General features: G+C 42.9%; 2 protein-coding genes and 1 long non-coding RNA gene across 7 annotated transcripts in view; 1 reads left to right on the top strand and 2 right to left on the bottom strand.

Annotated features, from left to right (window-relative positions):
* Positions 1–8,713, top strand: part of ZBTB8OS (zinc finger and BTB domain containing 8 opposite strand) — a 29,386-nt gene extending 20,673 nt beyond the window's left edge. For 4 of the 5 annotated variants that reach the window (XM_066375731.1, XM_066375732.1, XM_066375729.1 and 1 more), the window contains one exon: positions 3,260–3,720. In XM_066375731.1, the coding sequence (XP_066231828.1) occupies positions 3,260–3,346 (87 nt within the window). In that variant the 3' untranslated portion in view covers positions 3,347–3,720. Of the gene's footprint in view, positions 1–3,259; positions 3,721–8,192 lie in introns of those variants that run through there. The other variant, XM_066375730.1, reaches the window with a different exon arrangement.
* On the bottom strand, positions 4,881–8,119 carry LOC136399895 (uncharacterized). Its single transcript, XR_010750228.1, has 2 exons — positions 6,463–8,119; positions 4,881–6,418 (listed from the first exon to the last, which is right to left on the bottom strand). It is a non-coding gene; the product is annotated as an uncharacterized lncRNA (long non-coding RNA).
* A 7,047-nt stretch (positions 8,714–15,760) lies between the features above and the next one.
* The window catches only part of ZBTB8A (zinc finger and BTB domain containing 8A), a 38,837-nt gene continuing 37,189 nt past the window's right edge, over positions 15,761–17,408 (bottom strand). The window contains exon 5 of the mRNA XM_066375728.1: positions 15,761–16,327. Within this exon, the coding sequence (XP_066231825.1) occupies positions 16,313–16,327 (15 nt within the window). The 3' untranslated portion in view covers positions 15,761–16,312. The remainder of the gene's footprint in view (positions 16,328–17,408) is intronic.

Below are 17,408 nucleotides of genomic sequence, written 5' to 3'. Positions count from 1 at the left end.
GTTATAGGGCTGTACAAAAAAACAGGTGGCAGGCTGGATTTGGCCTGTGACTTGTGGTTTGTGACCTCTGTGTTTAGGTCAATGAGCCCTAAATTAGTTGGGATTTGACTAGAAAATCCTAGTGTCAGTGTGTGTGTGTGTGTGTGTGTGTGTGTGTGTGGCAGAGACAGATAGGGACAGACAGGAAGGGAGAGAGGTGAGAAGCATCAGTTCTTCGTTGCAGCACCTTAGTTGTTCATTGATTGCTTTCTCCTATGTGCCTTGACCAGGGGGCTACAGCAGACCAAGTGACCCCTTGCTCAAGCCAGTGACCTTGAGCTCAAGCTGGTGATCCTTGCAAACCAGATGAGCCCGTGCTCAAGCCGGTGACCTCGGGGTTTTAAACCTGGGTCCTCCGTGTCCCTATCCACTGTGCCACTGCCTGGTCAGGCCCTATTGTCACTTTTCAACCACAATATAATGAAATGAAGCCTGGTGCAGGAGCCTCTGGAGAGAGGAGCGTGCGAATTAAAAATTATTCTTTTTCTTTTTTAGTTTTTCTATTGCTTTGAGAAGGAGAGAGAAAGAAGCATCGACTCGTTGTTCCACCTAGTTGTTCCATTTTTTGTTGTGCACTTGTTGATTGCTTCTCGTACATGCCCTGACCAGGGATCAATCTCCAACCTCTGCACACCGGGATGATGCTTTATCCACTGAGTCATCTGGCCAGGGCCAAAAACATGATTTTTATAATACAAATGACACAGTGGATATATATATATATATATATTTAAAGATTTTATTTATTGATTTCACAGAGAGAGGAGAGAGAGGTAGGGGGAGTGAGAAGTATTAACTCATAGTTCCTTCACTTTAGTTGTTCATTGATTGCTTGTCATATGTGCCTTGACTGGGCAAGCCCAGTGTTTCAAACCAGTAACCTCAGCATTCCAGGCCGTCTTATCCACTGTGCTACCAGGCTTTTTTTCCCCCTGGGTGGATAGCTTCATTGGTTGGAGCATCGTCCTGAAGTACAGAGGTTGCCAGTTCGATTCCTGCTCAGGGCACATACAGGAACATCTTCCTCTCTCTTTCTCCCATCTTCTCTCTCTCTCAAATTAATTTTTAAAGATTTTTAAGGTTTTATACACAATGTATATTTTTGAACACATTATAATTGAGATATTTATTAGACATCCAAATGGAGATATCAGATAATAGGCATTTATCTATAAAATGATTTCTTCAAAGATAGGTGTGTCTGGAAACACAAATTTAGGAGCCCTCACTGAATAGATGATATTTATAGCTATAGGACTAGATAAAATTACTGAAGGGGGGTAGTTTAGAGAGAGTAGGGTTGAGACTGAGCCCTGGGACACTAAATTTGAAAGAGAAAGAGCCAAAAAGGAAAAGAGGGAGAAGGAGAGCCTGGTAGGAAGAAGGAAGAGAAGAGGGCTACCCCAGAAGCCAAATGTCTAATGCTCTTGTGGCTGCTCAGAGGGTAAGGTAAGGGTAGAGAACTGACCGGGATTTGCTAGTCAATGCAATGATGTGTAAATATTTGGGGTGGGCCAGAGAAGGAATGAGAGGAGAAATTAGAGGCAGTATTTTGAGACAGATTTTTTGAAGAGTTTGCCAAAACAGGAGACATGGATAGAATAGTAATTGCTAGAGGGGGGTGAGGCTAGTAAGAAAGTTTTGTGCTTTGTCTTTTATTAGCTAGGAGGTTTTGTAGCAGCATTGTATGATGAGTGGAAATGATCTAGTACATTGGGAAAATTGATCATGCTGGAGAGGGAGAGAATTATTTCAGAGCAAAGACTAAGTTGCTAAGGGTGGCAATTGGGGGCATAGAGTGTTGAAGTGAAATTGGCCTTCTGATAGGAGCAGGGACTAGCCATTATAAGAGGAGGAAAGGCTGCTGGGAGTACAGGTACAGCAGAGTGGTGAATTTGATGGGAAGATGAGTCAGTCCTTATTGATTGCTCTTGTTTTCTCTGGAAAAGCACTATTGTGCGAGAGTGAGAATGAAGGAGGGAGGCTAGAGGTGAAGATGGGAAATATCAGTTGCCTCAAAGTGAGAAAGTGAATATAGTGGTAAATGTAGGATAGTACTGGTCAGTACTGAGTTCTCTTTTGAGAACTGTGGACAGATTTTTAAAGTGATACCAGTTAGCATGGTGTATGCTGCCACAGGCAGAAAATGGATTTTTTTTTTTTTTTTTTTTTACAGAGACAGAGAGTCAGAGAGAGGGATAGATAGGGACAGACAGACAGGAACAGAGAGAGATGAGAAGCATCAATCATCAGTTTTTCGTTGTGACACCTTAGTTGTTCATTGATTGCTTTCTCATATGTGCCTTGACTACGGGCCCTCAGCAGACCAAGTAACCCCTTGCTTGAGCCAGCAACCTTGGGCTGAAGCTGGTGAGCTTTTTGCTCAAGCCAGATGAGCCCACGCTCAAGCTGGCGACCTCGGGGTCTCGAGCCTGGGGTCTCGAGCCTGGGTCTTCCGCATCCCAGTCCGATGCTCTATCCACTGCGCCACCGCCCGGTCAGGCCAGAAAATGGAATTTGAGGTGGTTGTTTCCCCAGGTGATTATGGCAGTGGGGCTGGGCCCATGGGAGGCGGTGAGCAGAGGCAAGTGCCTTTCAAATCCATCTGAAATCTTCAAATTTCTTTGGTGATACAGAGCTAGCAAATGCCAGTCACCTATTTTCTAATACATTTTGTGGCACACAGAGTTATTGTACAAGCAACTAAGAGAACATCAAAATCCTGTGGCTCTAAACTGGGCTGGGTGTTGTCCTGTATCAGCAACATATGGAGAGAGAACAGGAGGAAAAGTGAGTGTTGACAGCTGAGGAGAAGAGAATAGGCTGAGTCCCTAGGGCCCAGGTTAGGCTGCAAGGAGGAAGTCTTGAGAAGGATCCCTGAGCAAACAGTAGGAAAGCTTTGTGTTGTTTGATTCAGTCCATTTGAAAACTGAAAAAGCTGATGCCTGCAGAGGTTGGACAGCTTCCATATCCAGGTGGAAACAAAGCCAGGGTTAGAGTTCTGTCTCCTAACTCCACTTCAGTGCTCCTTCTGCTGTGCACACGTCGTTTTTATTGGATCAATGTGTAATACTATACCTATTTGCTAACTAATTGTTTTATGTAAGTTTTTAGTTTTTCAGAAAAATAATAAAATTTTGACTGCCAGTTGTCTCTAGAGTTAATGATTCTGATTTCAATGTCCTTTTCTTCCTGTTTTTTTCTCTAACCCCCACTTTAGGGAACTGAAGTCAAGGCAATAACATACTCAGCAATGCAGGTCTATAATGAAGAGAAGCCAGAAGTTTTTGTGATCATTGACATTTAAGATACAAAAACAAAACAAAACAAAAACTCCTATGAAGAACTGTTTCTCTTCCTTTTGAGAAGATACCATAATATAAGTTCTACAGTAGTTGATGATATATGATGATTTGCAGAACAGAAATTTTTGACTTAAAGTCTGTCTGTCACAAATGGAAAATCAAGGCATAGCCTTGGTCTGTATTAACCAAATATTCAAATGTTAAAGAATTCTTCAGGTGGCAAGAATGGTCCCTCATTTATTCATTCTCTGCTGTAGCAGCAGGTGCCTCATGCCCTTCCAGTGGAATGCCAGCCCTCCCGCCTGGTCCTGTAATGCAGTGATTTTCAACCTTTTTTGAGCCGCGGCACATTTTTTACATTTACAAAATCCTGGGGCACACCACCTACCAAAATGACACAAAATGACATTCTAACACAGTACATATTATACATATAGGTAATAATATAGTTTCTAAATGTATTTATACTCACACCTGACCATGTCTCACGGCACACTAGTGTGCCGCGGCACACTGGTTGAAAAACACTGCTGTAATGGATCATTGATGTAAGCAGCAACCCAAGAGACTCTGAAGCCTCCACACTCTTATCCAATCCTGTTTGGGAAAATTATAATTTTTTTAAATTGATTTTTTAGAGAGGAAGGAAAGAAAGAAAGAGAGAGAGTGAGGAGCATCAACTCGTAGTTGCCTTACTTTGTTGTTCACTGATTGCTTCCTGTCGTGCCTTGACCAGGTAAGCCCAGGATACCAAACTGGTTACCTCAGTGTTTCGGGTCAATGCTCTACCCACTGTACCACCACAGGTCAGGTGGGAAAATTATCATCTGAGAAATTCTACGAGTAGGAGTTTGCTTTTCCTCCACATTGGTTAAGACATACATTTTCTCTGTATATTAAGACAGGATGTATTTTAGCTTGCTGGGGGTCAGAGCCATCCTGTATTCCAGTTGGTTATCTTAGAAGTAATTTTAATTGAACAATTAGAAGACCTCTCTAGAAAGAGCCCTGGTTTTTTCTCACTTTTTTAAAGCACTGATAATATTGACACCTTATTTTCCGTTAAGAAAAATGTAGTGCCCTTACAAATAAATGGCCCTTCCTTCTAACATATAACTTTGTATTAAAGCCAGTATATTTATACAGTTAGAGACGAATAGGAGAATTGTTTTAAATTTCTTTGGTTTTTAAAAATTACCTAAGATTTTTTATTTCTAAGGAGACAGGCCAGGCAAGCAACTTTAAAATGATCAGAACTTTTCAAGTAGATAACTTTTAAAAAATGAAACTGCTTTGGTTTGATTTGCAACATTATTCTGTTCTCTTCATTAATTAAGGTATTCTTTGTCGTGATGCTGTTGTGATGCAAGAATTTGCAGAGTTGCTATCTATTCGCACGTACATGAGAAATTGCCATTGGGTGGTGCCAAATATCATTTATACTAGGCTGAACTTTACCTAAGGGGAAGAGGTTGTGAGCTAGCTTTCTTTTTTTGTAAATTATTTTTAGGGAGAGAGAGAAAAAAAAACATTGACTTACTGCTCCACTCATTTATGCATTCATTGGTTGATTTTTTTTTCTATTTTCCATTGGTTGATTTTTGTATGTGCACTGACTGGGGTTCAAACCCACACCTTGGCATGTCAGAACGACACTAACCAACTGAGCTGCTGGACCAAGGTGAAGATATTATTTCCCTATATTATATTTTATTTTATTTTATTTTCCCTAGATATTTAGCAGAGTAGGGCTAATGAAGGCTAGGTGAAGAGCCTGTAGCTCTTCAAATTAATATCCACCAGGATCACTGGGGTAGTGCTCCTTAACCTTTCATCCTAGGTACATTTTGCAAATTTGGGTTGTAGCCCTCCAAAGAAAAAAATATTTGGAATCTCTTTTTAGGATGAATTTTCATACTGAGATTGGGCTCTTTTTTTCATGGACCCCTTTACACATCACGGGCTTCTTGGGGGTTGACTGTGAAAATGAACAAGGGGATACCATGAGGTCAGCGGGAGAGCCATACCTAGAGTAAGACCTCTTGAGATGTATTAAATGGGGTACAAACATGACTAGGAGAAAAAGCACAGCCATTTTTCACCACCAGTGCTACATAGTGGGGTTTGGTAAAAAATCAGATGTAATAATGCAATACAAATTATGTTTCTTTTTATTCCTAATAAGTATATAATTTATTATAACTAAAAATTTTATTTTTATTTTTTTAGCAAGAGAGAGACAGGAAAGGAGAGAGATGAGAAGAAACAACTTGTAGTTGCATCACTTTAGTTGTTCATTGATTCCTTCTCATACATGCTTTTACAGAAAAAGGGGCTCAAGCCAGTGACCATAGGGTCACATCAATCTCAGGCTCAAGCTGGCAAGCCTGCTCTCAAGCTGGATGAGCCCATGCTCAAGCCATGGACCTCAGGGTTTCAAACCTGGGATCTCAGTGTCCCAGGTCAGTGCTCTATCCACTGCACCACCACTGGTCAGGCTAAAATTTTGTTAGTTTTAAAATACACCAAAATTGGCCCTGGCTGGTTTGCTCAGTGGATAGAGTTTCGGCCTGGCACGCTGATGTCCCAGGCTCGATACCTGGTTAGGGCTCACATGAGAAGTGGCCATCTGCTTCTCCCTTGCCCCCTTCTCTCCCTCTTCCCCTTGCAGCCAGTGGTTCAGTTGGTTTGAGCGTCGGTCCCAGGGTGCTGAGGATAGCTTGGTTGATTCAAACATTGGCCCCAGACGCATTGCCAGGTGGATTCCAGTTGGAGTGCACACAGGAGTCTGTCTCTATCTTCCCCTCCTCTCACTTAAAAAAAATGCCAAAGTGAAAATACTGCATGGAAGGAGAATGAGAATGTCACCTGTTATGTGGTTATGTGTGAAGTTAGCTTTTTTTTTTTTTTTTTTTTTTTGCTCATCGCATACACTTTTTAAAAATTAGTATTTTATTGAAGTATAGTTGGCATACATGTGTCCCTGGCTTTCCTAGGGTAGTTAATCTTATTTTGTAATTGAAGAGAAAGGATGTCATCTTTGGGATTATACTTGGAGCTATGGAATTTAAACACTACTGTGCTGCTCGTGTTTTTATTTTGGGATTGTTAATAGCACACACTAGATTTCTGGGGTTCAAATCCTGGTTCTGCCACTTACTAACTCTTCACTTTGGGCATGTTGCTTAACCTTGCTGTGCCTTAATTTTCTCATTTTAAGTAGTGATGATAGTACTTGTATAGTTGTTGAGAGGATTAAATAAATGTGTACACATAAAACTCTTAGGACAGTGCCTGGCACAGTAAATGCTCAAAATGAGGGCTATTATTATTGGGGCAAACATAAATACTAACTGTTCCAGTAGAGCCCAAGCTCTACGTCAATCAGGCGTCCCTGATTCGACTTCCCCGTTGCAGTGGGACACTCCTGCTTATCAACAGGGCTGGCAGCCTCTTCGAGACTACTCTTGAGGCGGCTATGAGGATGCTGTTAAGTGCCAACACTAAATGCCACTGGAGGAAAGACATGACCACACACAAATTAGTTGCAAGAATCACACAGGCAATTTATTACTCATGAATCCTTTTGGCATGTCTGGGTACAGCTTAAGGGGGCCCCGTTGGCGTGCTCCTCTGGGCGTGGAGACAGTCCACATCAATGTTGGAGTCTGGGCGACTACTGCAGCAGGGGCGCCTCAGCTTTAGTACCTTTTCTGGCCAACGCCTTTTTTTTGGATGATAGAGACAGAGAGAGGGACAGATAGGGACAGACAGATAGGAAGGGAGAGAGATGAGAAGCATCAATTCTTTGTTGTGGCACCTTAGTTGTTCATTGATTGATTTCTCATATGTGCCTTGAATTGGAGGCTACAGCAGACTGAGTGACTCCTTGCTTGAGCTAGTGACCGTGGGCTCAAGCTGGTGAGCCTTGCTCAAACCAGATGAGCCCGCGCTCAAGCTGGTGACCTCTGGGTCTCAAACCTGGGTTCTCGGCATCCCAGTCCAACACTTAATCCACTGCACCACTGCTTGGTCAGGCGGCCAATGCCTTCTAACAGGTGTCAATCTACAGGATTATCACTTGAAACCACCTTTTTGGGAGTTCCCTACAGGAATCCCCTTTTATGTTAATCTACTTAAATATTTACATCAAAGCACTTTTTAAGATGTTCTTATTTACATTAACGTTGTAAATTCTTATCTAGGTATAACTTTACACACATACTAACTGGGCCCTGCTTGAAAGTCAGAGTCCATTTATCACATCTATCACATCTACACCCACTATATTAATTCCTATCCAAATGGCATAACTTTATTTCATTTTAATAATTATTTTTAATATTATTTTAATTTTATGTATCTTCCATAATTTTTATATTTCTATATATTTAACTACTATAACCTTAGAAAGTATTACTACAACACTAACAGTCCTCTTTTCTCCTTAATTTAAAATCCTTCACAGTCCTAGGTTAGGGGTGTGGTCATCCTAGAGAAAACCCTGGTAGCCAGTGCCATTCTGCTCGAGTCTCTGTTAAAAAGGGCAAACAAAGCCACTAGTCTCTGCTCCCTCTCCTGCTTCTCTACTCCAAGTCTTTCCTTTGTTAATCAAGTATTCTTTTTAACATATCCAAGTCGAGCATCTTATTTTCAAAAATGTGTCCATCTCCTTATGACAAACCAATTGCCCTACAGGTTTCCCTTCCATTTATTGTCCCTAACTGACTCCTTTGTAAATCACAGTATTAAAACATTCAAGGGCTGTATCACATTGGGAATAAAGATGAACAACTTATGGGGCAACTTTGTTTCTACCTTTTTTAAAATTTTTTTTTATTATTTCAGTGAGAGAGGAAAGAAGAGACAGGAACATTGAGGTGTTCCTGCATGTGCCCTGACCGGGGATCAAATCAGTAACCTTTGTGCTTCAAGACGATGCTCCAAGTAACAAAGCTATCTGGCCAGGGCTGTTGCTGCCTGTATCATCGTCCCCATTGCCTCTCCTGATCTCTCAATACCAGAGAAGCTCACACCACATAACTCATCAGTTTCTACCTTTGATTTCTGCCCAGATTTTCTCTCTCTTTTTAAAATTGATTGTTGTTGTTGTTATGAGTCGGGGGCGCAGAGAGAGAAATCAGCAGACGAAATCATCGTGGACTAGCAAAGGACCACCGCTTGCTCAGGCAAATGGCGCCAGGTTCGCGCTGTGTCCTATTTTTATTCACAAGATTTCAAAGAGCTTGTTTACTGAGAAATTGGCATAGCATCAAACATAACTTTTACTTAAAGATACATGGAATATATCTGCATGATAGCTTAATAACAATATAATATCAAAAGGCATTAACTGCTATTGCTTCTATGGTTCCCATAACATTCCTCTCTTTATCTCAAGGGATAACCTTGAAAGGAACAGAAATCTTATGAGAATGTTTTACTGAGAAAAAGCCCAGCAACAGCCTTCAGTCACATAGACCTGTTTCAGTGACCCGCCTTCAAGTCACAAAACAATTCTCTTGGCAAAACATTCTTTTCTTGTTGGCTGTGTTCCCATGCAAGGCCATGCAATGGGTTATTCCACTACAGATTGTAGAGAGACTAAGGGAGAGAGAGGCATTCATTTATTTCACTTGTGTGTGCATTGGTCACTTCCGGTATGTTCCCTGATTGGGGATTGATCTGGCAACCTTGAGGTTTCTGGATGGTTCTGTAACCTGCTTAGCTAACCAGCCAGGGCATTTGTTACTATAACAATTTTATTCAGATATAATTCACATACCATACAATTATCCCATTTAAATTACAATTCGGTGGCTTTTAATATCATAGTTATGCGACCATCACCTCTATCCATTTTAGAACATTTTTCTTCATAAAAAGAGAAAGCCATTATTAATCAGTCATCTCCCCCATCCCTACAGACTCTGGGAAGTCACTAGTCTACTTTCTGTTCTGTTTCCCAGATTATTATCAGCAGATCTTGTCCTATTTCAATATAACTGGAAACTCACCTCGTGGAAGCTATTCGAACTTAACCCATTTGCTTGATCCCTGCTAAACTGGGTCCTCTCTGTCCCGGTGAAATTAGCATGTTAAATTTACATATATATTGCTGCATAGTTTCTACCTCTTTTTACTTTTTAGCAAGAGAGAGACAGGGACAGACTGGAAGGGAGAGAGATGAGAAGCATCAACTCATAGTCACAGCTCTTCAGTTATTCATTGATTGCTTTCTCATATGTTCCTTGACTGGGGGCTCCAGCTGAGCTAGTTGACCCCTTGCTCAAGCCAGCGACCTTGGGCTGGCCAGGGACCTTTGGGCTGCAAGCCAGGGACCTTTGGGCTCAAGCCAGCGACCATGGAGTCATGTCTATGATCCCTCGCTCAAGCTAGATGAGCCTATACTCAAACCGTGGCCTCAGGGTTTCAAACCTGGATCCACAGCATCCCAGGCCAACGCACTATCCACTGCACGCTGCCTGGTCACATAGTTTAATGTAAGTATTCTCCTTTTTTTTTTTTTTTTTTTTTTTTTTTTTTTTATTTTTCTGAAGCTGGAAACAGGGAGAGACAGTCAGACAGACTCCCGCATGCGCCCGACCGGGATCCACCCGGCACGCCCACCATGGGGCAACGCTCTGCCCACCAGGGGGCGTCGCCATGTTGCGACCAGAGCCACTCCAGCGCCTGAGGCAGAGGCCACAGAGCCATCCCCAGCGCCCGGGCCATCTTTGCTCCAATGGAGCCCTAGCTGCGGGAGTATTCTCCTTTTTAAAAAAAAATTTATTCATTTTTTAGAGAAGAGAGAGAGAGAAGGGGGGAGGAGCAGAAAGCATCAACTCCCATATGTGCCTTGACCAGGCAAGCCCAAGGTTTTGAACCGGCGACCTCAGTGTTCCAAGTCGATGCCCTATCCACTGCACCACCACAGGTCAGGCCTAAGTATTCTCCTTTTAAGTAGCAAATACCTTAAAAAGCAAAGGCTCTGGCTTCTGGTTATTTTATGTACCTTCTTTGAACCTTTCATCTCTTAGTGGTCTGTTTTCAGTGACACTTAATCCAGATCTTCCTGATTCTAATGCTCTGGGTGAAAGTTCCTTAGGGAGAGATCTTTAATGTCATTTTTTCATATCCAAATTCCAGGTTCCTTATTTTATCAATAGCACCCTATCATTCCATGCCGCAAACCAGTGCGGCTAGTAATTGCCCAGGTCCTGAGTGAGACTGGTGCAGAATGAAGAAATGAACTCAAAAGAGAAAAAGGATGGGATTGGGAGGCCTCTGCAAGGCCTTTAGCTTGCAAGAGAGCGTCTCCACCCCCAAATCTCTTTATTTATAGGGCAGAGTAAAGTCATTAGCAAATCAAAGAGATCTTGAAAACAAAGTCACATTTCCAAGGCAACCCCAGAATTCTCCCAAGTGCAGAAAACCCTTCACCCTGCCTAACATCTTAACTTCACAAAACAAAGAATAAATAGAAAACTGCCTCCAGTCTCTCCTAGGGACATAGGACCAGTAGAAACAATCCAGCATCATGGCTAACATGGAGCTGTGGAGAAGAACAGCTTTTAGCAACCTAATCAAGCAAGTGAGGTGGGAGAATTGGGCTGACTGTCAGCTTACTGCCAGTCTTCCACACCTGTGTCCCCCAAAAATCTAAACCGCAAGGACCCTGTCAGCTTGCAGTCTTCAACACTCACACAAACCCATACTGGAGTTATCTTGAACTCTTACACTTTCCCTGCACTCAACTACATATTTGGTAGTTTTCCTTAGCTAGTGATCAACTCTCTTCTTTTAATTGTGTATACTAATTAGATGTTCTTTCCATTCTTCTAGGCATTAACTCAAAGTCGTTCTTAAAAATATATCAGTAGAGGTTATGGTTATGAAAAAACAAGATGAACAGGTACTTTCCATGTCCAAATTGTCTGAATTCATTCTAAGGAACTGGGTAGTTGGAAAAGAGTGTAAATGGTAGATACTAAGATATTTGTTGAAGAAATAAATGGAAATACTTCTGGTGCTTGGTACCTTCTACCTCACATCATTATTGGCTGTAATTAAGTGATTCCACCTGGAATGTAAAGTTCCTCCAGGACGTCAATTCATTACTTTGCCTTGCGTGCGTTAGGAGTTCCCCAAGTCAGAAGAAATGCCTCATCTACCGTAGAGTTAGAAGCCAGAGCCTCCGCTTCGTTTCCTTCCTGAAACTTTCTCTGATCTTGGCCAAGTCTTTTCATCCCTTCTAAGACTCCGGGTTTTTTTATCCGCCATAATAGTACCAACCTCACGTGGCTGTCAGGCTAAAACCTGCTGCTCATAGTGTTTCTCTTAAAGAGTTATGAGCCCCTCAAAAAAAAAAAAAGTTATGAATCCCTCGAAAAGGAAGTAAAAAAGGCAGGCACTTTAGGTAAACTTGAAAAGTGAGCCGGATTCTATGCAACAGTGTGAGCCTGGAGTGGGAGTCGTTCTCTCTCAGCAGCCGGTCCAGGCTCCGCCCCGTGCCTTTTCCCGGTTCCTATTGGCTTGGCTGCAGATTCCTGGAGCGCCTAAGGTTCCGATTGGCCGTTGGAGCCCACTGTCCAAGCCGCGAGGCCAGGTGCGGTCTCTGCGGCGTGCGTTGAGGAGGGTCGCGGGGGCGCAGGATTTTGGAGAGGTCCAACGCATTGAAGTGGTTTGTCGCAGACAACAATATCGTAATCGAGAGTCGGGATAAAATAGACTAGTTCTTCCGTTAGTAGGGCGACGGATTTAGGGGTCAGTAAGGCATCCCACTGCGTGGGCTCGAATCCCTGCGATTCTCAGAGTCTGAGATCATGTCTCAGGCCTCAGTTTCCTCCTGTTTTAAATGGAGACGGTGAGAGTACCTACTTGAGTCCTGGGGTCTAGTAGATCCCTGGAAAATGTAGGCTCCTCATTGGGCGTCCAATAAGCGCTACAGGAAATTTCTATTCAACCCTCCACTCCCTGCCACCCAGACTCTAGCGTTAGGGGTGTCCGGTAGGTGTGGGGCCTCTCCAAGGGTCTAGCTGCGGATGTAGTCCAGTCAACGTCTGCGCTTGAGTAAATGTCACCACGGATTAGGAGGTCAGGGAAACCCGGGCTTTCACTTTATTATTACTTTTTAAGTTTTAGTTTATTGATTTTAGTGAGAGAGAGGAAGGGTGAGAGAGGAGATAGGAACATCTATCCGCTCCTGTATGTGCCTTGACCCGGATACAACGGGCAACCCCTGCCCTTCGGAAGGATCCAGGGGTCGTTAAACTTTTTATAAAAACCACCCACTTTTGCAGTGCTGGTAGACCTGGTCCCTACCGCCCACTAGTGGGCGTTCCAGCTTTCATGATGGGCCAATCGCAGCGCTGTTTGGTTGCACGGTAGGGACCAGGTTGACCAGCACTGCAAAAGTGGGCGGTTTTTATAAAAAGTTTGACGACCCCTGCGGGGGCAGGCTTTCACTTTTAAATACACCCTCGCAAATTTGGAGCGTCTGGGTTCAATGCTTATTGGCACCGTTTTCCACTGCCGTGGTCCTTGTGGATTTATTCCTCTAGGAGGAAAAAAAGCTTTAAATCAACTCATGAAACAGAAGGCACAGTATTTTTTATTTTATTTATTCATTTTAGAGAGAAGAGAGAGAGGGAGAGAAAGACAGAGAGAGAGAGGAGAGAGAGACAGGGGGGAGGAGCTGGAAGCATCAACTCCCATATGTGCCTTGACCAGGCAAGCCCAGGGTTTCGAACCAGCGACCTCAGCATTTCCAGGTCGACGCTTTATCCACTGCGCCACCACAGGTCAGGCACAGTATTTTTATTTAATTTCATCACTTAACCTTTTTGACTTATGCAAGAATGTGCCAATTCATTAATGATTTTATTTTTTTGGTGAGACACTAAGCAAGGGAGTGTCTGTATATACAACATAGTTGTATTTGAATTGCAAACATAACCTTAAACATGGGGATGAAGATGAGGATGGTACTCAAAAGACATTTCAAGTTATTTTCAAACAAATATTTTATGTCAATACCTGAAGAAGTAAAGCTAAGAATTTGTTCCCAAATTTGTCTTAAGTTTCCTTTAAATAATGCATCTTGGCACTAAATACTAAAAATATTTCTCTAGAGAGTGCGATGTTTACCTTGAATAAAAAAATTATTCAATTCATTCATGGAATTCTAGTGTGTAGCAATTATAATTCTTGGAGAGTGTTCTGGTTCCTTTTTTTAAAGAAAAAACGTTAGACCTTGCAAAATTTCAGGATATCTTATTTCAGTCACATATTCCTAATACAGTTCTTAGTCTGAAGTACTATGTAAATTCCCAGAATGTAATACCCATAATAAAAAAATGCAAATGGGCCCTGGCCGGTTGGCTCAGCGGCAGAGCGTCGGCCTGGTGTGAGGGGGACCCGGCCAGGGCACATAGGAGAAGCGCCCATTTGCTTCTCCACCCCCCCCCCTTCCTCTCTGTCTCTCTCTTCCCCTTCGGCAGCCAAGGCTCCATTGGAGCAAAGATGGCCCGGGCGCTGGGGATGGCTCCTTGGCCTCTGCCCCAGGCGCTAGAGTGGCTCTGGTCTCGGCAGAGCAACGCCTCGGAGGGGCAGAGCATCGCCCCCTGGTGGGCAGAGCGTCGCCCCTGGTGGGCGTGCCGGGTGGATCCCAGTCGGGCGCATGCGGGAGTCTGTCTGACTGTCTCTCCCCATTTCCAGCTTCAGAAAAATACAAAACAAAAAAAAATGCAAATGCATTCCAAAATAGTAACAGGCTACCTACTAGTTTAGTGTTCCTAATAATTGCCCTTAACAATGCCCTTAACAAAACCATTAGTTAAGAGAATATGCACCATACTTGTAACTTTGTAAAATTTATATTTTCTTGAACTAGACAGATGTAATTTTAATTTTTTCCCTTAATGACAGGATTGAGAATTAATGGACTAGAAGGTCAAATAGTCTGACTGCCCATCTATAGATTCTATATGGGGAAAATTGAGGGAAACCATGGATCTATTTTGCATGTAAAAAATGCTGGGAAGATTTTATTTTTTTAATACTTATGCCCAGGCCTCATCTGCAGGAGATTCTAATTTGCCTAAGCAATTCTATTTTTTTAAAACTCTAAAGTGTTTCTAATGTGTAGCTAAAGTTGAGAACTATGGTCTACACAGAAAAGTTGTTCCTTTTTTTACCCCTTATTGGCTGAATTAAAATGTTACTTTTTTTTTTTTTTTTTTTTTTTTGGTATTTTCTGAAGCTGGAAATGGAGAAAGTCAGACAGACTCCCGCCTGCGCCCGACCGGGATCCACCCGGCACGCCCACCAGGGGGCGACGCTCTGCCCACCAGGGGGCAATGCTCTGCCCCTCCGGGGTGTCGCTCTGTTGCGACCAGAGCCACTCTAGCGCCTGGGGCAGAGGCCACCCGGGCCATCTTTGCTCCAATGGAGCCTTGGCTGCGGGAGGAGAAGAGAGAGACAGAGAGGAAGGAGAGGGGGAGGGGTGGAGAAGCAGATGGGCGCCTCTCCTGTGTGCCTTGGCCGGGAATCGAACCCGGGACTTCTGCACGCCAGGCCGACGCTCTACCACTGAGCCAACCGGCCAGGACAAAATGTTACTTTTTAATAAAGGAATTATGTCGTTGTAAATAATATCAACTATGATTTAAAAGATCTTCCCAATGGGAAAATCAAGAAACTACAGTGTGTCTGTAAAGTCATGGTGCACTTGTGACCAGTCACAGGAAAGCAACAAAAAACGATAGAAATGTGAAATCTGCACCAAATAAAAGTTTCATACGTATTCAGTGCAGTTCAATGTGGGCTCATGCACAGATTTTTTAGGGCTCCTTAGGTAGCTATCCTGTATAACCTCTACAGACTCGTCACTGACTGATGGCCTACCAGAACGGGGTTTCTCCACCAAACTGGCAGTTTCCTTCAACTGCTTATCCCACCGAGTAATGTTATTCCTATGTGGTGGTGCTTCGTTATAAAAGCGCCAATATTCACGTTGCACTTGGGTCATGGATTCGAATTTAGCAAGCCACAGAACACGCTGAACTTTCCTCTGTACCGTCCACATCTTGACTGGCATGGCCGTAGGCTGCTCCACTGTATACACGGTGTTACGTCATCATCTGCACATGCGCACATGCTGCCACATCATCCTACAGAAACTGGGAGGGTTTTCCTTTTAATTGGTGATTTTACATTTCTATCATCTTTTGTTGCTCTCCTGTGACCGGTCAAAAGTGCACCACGACTTTACGGACACACTGTATATAATGGATTTCTATATCTTGAAATCCAAAAGAGCAAAGCAAAGTATAATAAATTCTTAGAGGTGCTTTACAAGGTGTATTCAATGTAATAATGTTTTTTTTTTTTTGGTTTTTTTTTTTTTAAGTGAAAGGAGGAGAGATACTGAGACCAACTCCTGCATGTGCCCAGATGGGATCTGCTTTGCAACCCCCTTCTAGGGCCTATGCTCGAATCAACTGACTATCCTCAGCACCTGGGGCTGACGCTTGAACCAATCAAGCCATTCGCTACAGGAAGGGAAAGAAGAGAAAAGGGGGAGAGAAACAGATTGTTGCTCCTCCTGTGTGCCCTGACCTGGAATCAAACCTGGGACGTACATATGCCGGGCCAAGGCTCTATCCAGAGGCAGCGCGCCAAGTCCATAATGTTTTCAAATGAAGTGATCAATCCCAGAGGTAGAGAAGTGACTGGCAGTACCTTGGTCACTGGTTTCCTTTCATATTTTTTTCATTTTTTTAAGCCAGAAGAGGGAAGATAGTAAAACAGATTCCTACATGTGCTCTGACTGGCATCCACCTGGCAACACTCACCTGAGCCGATGCTCTGCCCATCTGGGGCCATGCTATCAACTGAGCTGTTTTTAGTGCCTGAGGCGGAGGCTCCACGGAGTCATCCTCACCGCCCTGGACAAGGTGCTTGAATCAGTCAAGCCATGGCTGCCAGAAATGAAGAGAGTGAATGAGAGAGAAGGGGGAGGAGAAGCAAAGCAGATGGTCACTTCTCCTGTGTGCCCTGACTGGGAATTGAACCCGGGACTTCCACATACCAGGTCAATGCTCTACCACTGGCCAGGGCACTGGTTTCCTTTCTAAAGGTGATGAAGTATTCAATGGCTTGTGTTGATGTGAAAAAACAAAAAGGGATGGGGATAAGTGTTTATCATGCTATTTAAGTAAGTAGATTTAAAAATATTTTGCCTTTAAAAGGTAAGAGTCCCTTGTCTTCTTTTGTGTGCGGCTTATTACTTATTAACATATTTTACCTTTAGTTGGCATTAATACAAGTTCTATAGGGAAAAGGCTGACACGTTAGAAAATGAAGTTTATAGACTGTGGATTCCATTTTCTTAGTATATTTGCAGTTCAATTAGTATGAATAGTTAAAACTCCTGTATCAAAATAAATACACTCCATAAAATATAAAGAAGCTGGCTAAACAGTGCCATTTCCGTGATAACCTAGTCTATCATTAAAACTCTTATAACTGCCTGACCAGATGGTGGCACAGTGGATAGAGCATCGGACTGGGACGCAGAGGACCCAGGTTTGAAACCCCGAGGTCACCGGCTTGAGCGCAGGGTTCCTGGCTTGAAGCCTGAAGTTACTGGCTTGAGCCCAAGGTCGCTGGCTTGAGCAAGGGGACACTCGCTCTGCTGTAGCCTCCCCTTCTCCATCAAGGCACAAATAAGAAAGCAATCAATGAACAACTAAGGTGCTGCAACGAAAGATTGATGCTTCTCATCACTCTCCCTTCCTGTCTCACTCTCTGTCTCCGTCACAAAAAAAAGAAACTTGTAACTAAAGTCACATATTTTACATAATATTTATTTCTGTATAGGATTTATCAACATACAATGATGTCAGCTTTAAGACAATTGACTGTCGCTTTGTATAAAGTCATCTTATAAAATAGAATAATACACAACATACCTCAGTAATTAAGCTGATATTCTAGGGTTTTAAAAATTGGATCATGCTAATTCCTATTTTTGCCTGTATTTCACTGGGTTGTCTTAGG

This window comes from Saccopteryx leptura, chromosome 3, assembly GCF_036850995.1.
Source record: "Saccopteryx leptura isolate mSacLep1 chromosome 3, mSacLep1_pri_phased_curated, whole genome shotgun sequence".
NCBI lineage: Eukaryota > Metazoa > Chordata > Mammalia > Chiroptera > Emballonuridae > Saccopteryx > Saccopteryx leptura.
Note: the sequence above shows the minus strand (reverse complement) of the source record. Positions and strands in the feature narration are given on the sequence as shown.